Source organism: Carex rostrata, chromosome 9, assembly GCF_964058835.1.
Source record: "Carex rostrata chromosome 9, lpCarRost1.2, whole genome shotgun sequence".
Lineage (NCBI taxonomy): Eukaryota > Viridiplantae > Streptophyta > Magnoliopsida > Poales > Cyperaceae > Carex > Carex rostrata.
In genome coordinates, this window is record NC_135926.1 from 7,946,334 (window position 1) to 7,950,435 (window position 4,102).

Genomic DNA, 4,102 nt, shown 5'->3' on the forward strand with positions numbered 1-4,102 from the left:
ATGATTGATTGTATATTTGTATGTATATTTTGTTCTTTTCTTTCATTCTTCAATTTGTTTAATCTTTCATGGAAGTACTGTCTTGCGTTGTCAAGTAGGGGGGAATGCCGGGTCAAAGTTGAAATACTGGCATCTTGGGATAAAGGAAAAGAACCAAAGAAGAATAAGACTGGTTCAACATTCGTGTAACTGTAATTTGCACAGTTAAATTTTCAATTTTTTTTTTTTTTTTTTGAGAAAAGGAATTATAAATTTCTAATCTTTAATGAAGAATCACATTTTGCGCGTAAGAATTCCAAACCATTATAAGTTTCTAATCTTTTAAAAAGAATCACATCTTGCGTGTAAGAATTTCTAACTATGCTTTGAGTCACCTTTCAAAAGAAAAGGCAAAATCAATAAATGCTGTATTGCCGCCTGCCTGGTGGCTCCAGAAAGTCAAACTTGGAAGATGCCTTGGCGCTGTTTGTTGCAAGTTGCAATGCTGAACAAAATAACAAACTATCTGGGTTATCAAATGGATGGCCCAACAAAGTCCATGCAACTAGTTAAATGGGCTGGCCCACAGAATGAGTTAGTACAGCCCATTAAATAGCAATGAACTATTGTATGGACTGGTCCCTTAGTCTAATGCACGGGCCCTGTTACTGACTTCAGCTGTGTATTTTCAGGAGTTACTGAGATGGGCTATTTTGGGCCCAATTGTGCTTTGATAATTTTGAATGCAATATTAGTTGACCTGTGAGTCTGTGACTATTTAGCGCCGCCGTCAATGACTTCGTGTTTTTTAATTTTTAGCGCTTAAAATAGTATTAAGTATTGACATGAACGCAAGTTTTATTAATCAAGTCCAGCGTGCGCCGTGATGGTATATTTTTCTTTTTTCCCGATGTGACGCCATTGACAAAAGAGTAAAACCATGTTCCAAACTCATTACTGGCCGAAAATTTTTAAATTTGACATACCTCCAAAAAAAAAAAAAAAAAGCCGAATAACCATAATTTTCTGTAAATTTAATTTGACACGACCGTAATCTGTGGTGGCGAATATTTTGATGGTCTTTCTATTACATTTGTACATGTAAATTCTAAGATATTCTATTTATTTCTGGGAATATAAAAAAAAGTATCGTGGTCATTCTAATACATTTAAATTCTAAGGTACTTGTGATACTATGATAGCTTCTAGAGATATGGAGTAACTTAGAATTTTAATGTACTAGAAGGAACAAGATAATTTTTTTTATTATCCAGAGTGATTTTTGAACCGAGATCAATAACTTAGATTTAAAATATTTTCTTTTTTTTTCAGTAACACACCAAGAAATATTTTAACCTTTTTACAGCAGTAAAAAGTTTCGCCTGAAAAATATGACGTAGTACTTCTAGTACATCTAAATTATAAGATATTTCATTTATTTTGTTTGATGTAGTCTATTCAAATTATAAGTTACTTCATTTATTTTGAAAAATTAATAAAAGTCATATTCAGGCGCCAACTGTTGCCGTTGAATTTCAAATTAATTTTTGAGAAAATGGCTGTCCGCCATCTGTTATTGTGAACACCATCAAGGAGTTTGGCTAGTATAACATCAATCTCATTTCAGCCTATATAACACCAACTCTAAAACCTATCAAATCGACTTCGAATGACTAATCCAAACCGTTCAAACCGATTTACATTATGAGTGATGCGTTTATATACAATTTTTTTATATTTTCGAGTTATTTTAGTATCAAATCAAGTGGTAAAAATATTGAAAAATTAATGTATTAAAATTAACTTAAAAACTCACATATTTGACCGCTTGACTTAATAGTAAATAAATTCGAAATGTTATAAATTTTGCATGTAAACACACAACTAATGAAGTAAATCGGTTTGAATTCACCGTTTGAAATCGATTTGATAGGTTTTAAAGTTGGTGTTGTATAGGTCAAAATAATACTGATGTTATACTAGTCCAACTCACCATCAAGATGTCCGCTACATACGTGTCAAACTAGAATTTACATAAAATCAAGGTTAAATTTTTTTTTGTTGGTAGATATAAAAATTTCGGCATTACTGGTTGAGATTTCGATGTAACAAAAAAAAAAAAAAAAAACATTACAGCTGGGAATAAATCAGCATGCAATTGCTGTATATATATAATATGGAATTTCAATTGGTTTTAGCTCGACTTCTCGTGCGTTCCCCAAGAATGAAAATTGACCAACGTTGGGTAAACGCATGGGTTTCTGTTCTCATGCACCACATGCAAATATGATAACTTGATAAGTAAAAAGATTACTCATTTATGATTTTAAGTTCAACTAGCACCTTTGGAGTTGGCACCAAGTAAGAGTCCAGATTATATAACGATCGAAATAACTAATTAAATTCACAACCCACACATTGTCAATTTATCATCACTAGCAAAGATATACTAAAAGCCCCAAGCGAGGAATCATGTCAACAACCAAAAATCATCCCTCTCCTTCATCAACTGTTTTCCTTCTCCTCCCTCTTGCACTTCTAACCCTAGTATATATGTTTTACTTCAACAACTTCCATGTCCTCTCCTTTTTCTGTACCTCGTTCGTCAGTGCATTTTCCACTGCTAATGGCACCAGCAAGACGCCTCCACCAGCTGATCGTCATGCTAACCTCAACATGTTCTTCGGCATTCTCACAATGCCACATCGCCATGAGCGTCGTCACCTACTCCGCTCGGTATATGCCCTTCAAACTCACAACCTTACTGCTGCTAAAGTGGACGTGCGCTTCATCTTCTGCAACTCAATTGGGGACAATGAGAAGATGCACTTAGCAATGGAAATCACGATATATGGCGACATCATCATCCTCGATTGCGTGGAGAACCTAAACAATGGTAAAACCTACACCTACTTCTCCAGTCTACCATCCATGCTCGGTACTGGACACAACCGACCTTACGACTATGTCGTCAAGGCAGATGATGATGCATACTTCCGGTTAGATAATCTGGCTCTGGTTTTGAAAGACAAGCCGCGAAATGATCTTTACTACGGAATGGAGTTGCAATGTGATTATATAAAAGGCAGCATTTGTGGTGTTCATAACACCTTCATGGCTGGTTTCGGTTACGTGCTTTCATGGGATCTGGTGGAGTGGATCGCCGAGTCAGATACTCCAAGGAGTAACAAAAAGGGAGCGGAAGATATGATGTTAGCCAAATGGTTTAATATGAGGGGAAGGGGAAAGAACCGGTACAACGGTGTGCCTGCAATGTATGATTACAATGCAAATATGTCGGAGAAAAATGATTACAAGCATTATTTTATACCGGATACAGTAGCCATTCATCAACTTAAGGATAATTTCAAGTGGATTAGGACTCTGGAGTACTTCAATGTGACTAATAGTTTGAAACCTTCCAAGCTCTACCGTAGTTTTCATTGAGAATTTATTTACTATATTCCTGTATTTATAATTTAGTTCATCTAAAATCTTTATTTGATTAGTGTTTCAATGATGTGATGCTCAAAAGATGTCTCACTTCAAAGTGCATTATATGTAGTGAGTCTTCTTGCCAATGTTTAATAATTGATGTATTAGAAAATATAATGCAAGTTATATATGCTAGTTGTTCATGTAAAAACAGAAGGAATGAGTCTGATAAATGTAAGTTACATTTATTAGAAAGGGTAATTTTATATAGTATGTCTTCTTAGTTCTTTTAGTCTGTATATCTGTCTATATAGTTATGGTGAAATGGATTTGATAAAAAAGGGAAAATATGACAGACTGTGAAGGAGGATGTGATGTTCGAGAATTGCGGATCATGCAGTAAATTAATAAGGGGAAATATAGGTACAATGGTTTTTTTTTCCTAATCAGTTCTATATATGGTTATAAAGGGCTAAAGGCAATGCCCCAAATTAATTAATACTTAAAAGACCATATTCATTTGGTGAGGTACCTTTGATATTTGAACCCACACCTATTGTGTATTGTAGGCAATCTACGTCGGGGAACTCGATGCATGGATTACGCCTATTGACCTGTGAAATGGATTTTAATATATATATATATACATACTAGTATCATACCCGTGCGTTGCAACGGGACATATTAT

General features: G+C 34.7%; 1 protein-coding gene across 1 annotated transcript; it reads left to right on the forward strand.

Moving 5' to 3' along the window:
- The first annotated feature begins 2,451 nt into the window (after nt 1-2,451).
- On the forward strand, nt 2,452-3,426 carry LOC144559933 (beta-1,3-galactosyltransferase pvg3-like). The gene has a single exon (XM_078309100.1). It carries the CDS (start codon nt 2,452-2,454, stop codon nt 3,424-3,426), a length of 975 nt encoding a protein of 324 aa, XP_078165226.1.
- Nucleotides 3,427-4,102: the final 676 nt, after the last annotated feature.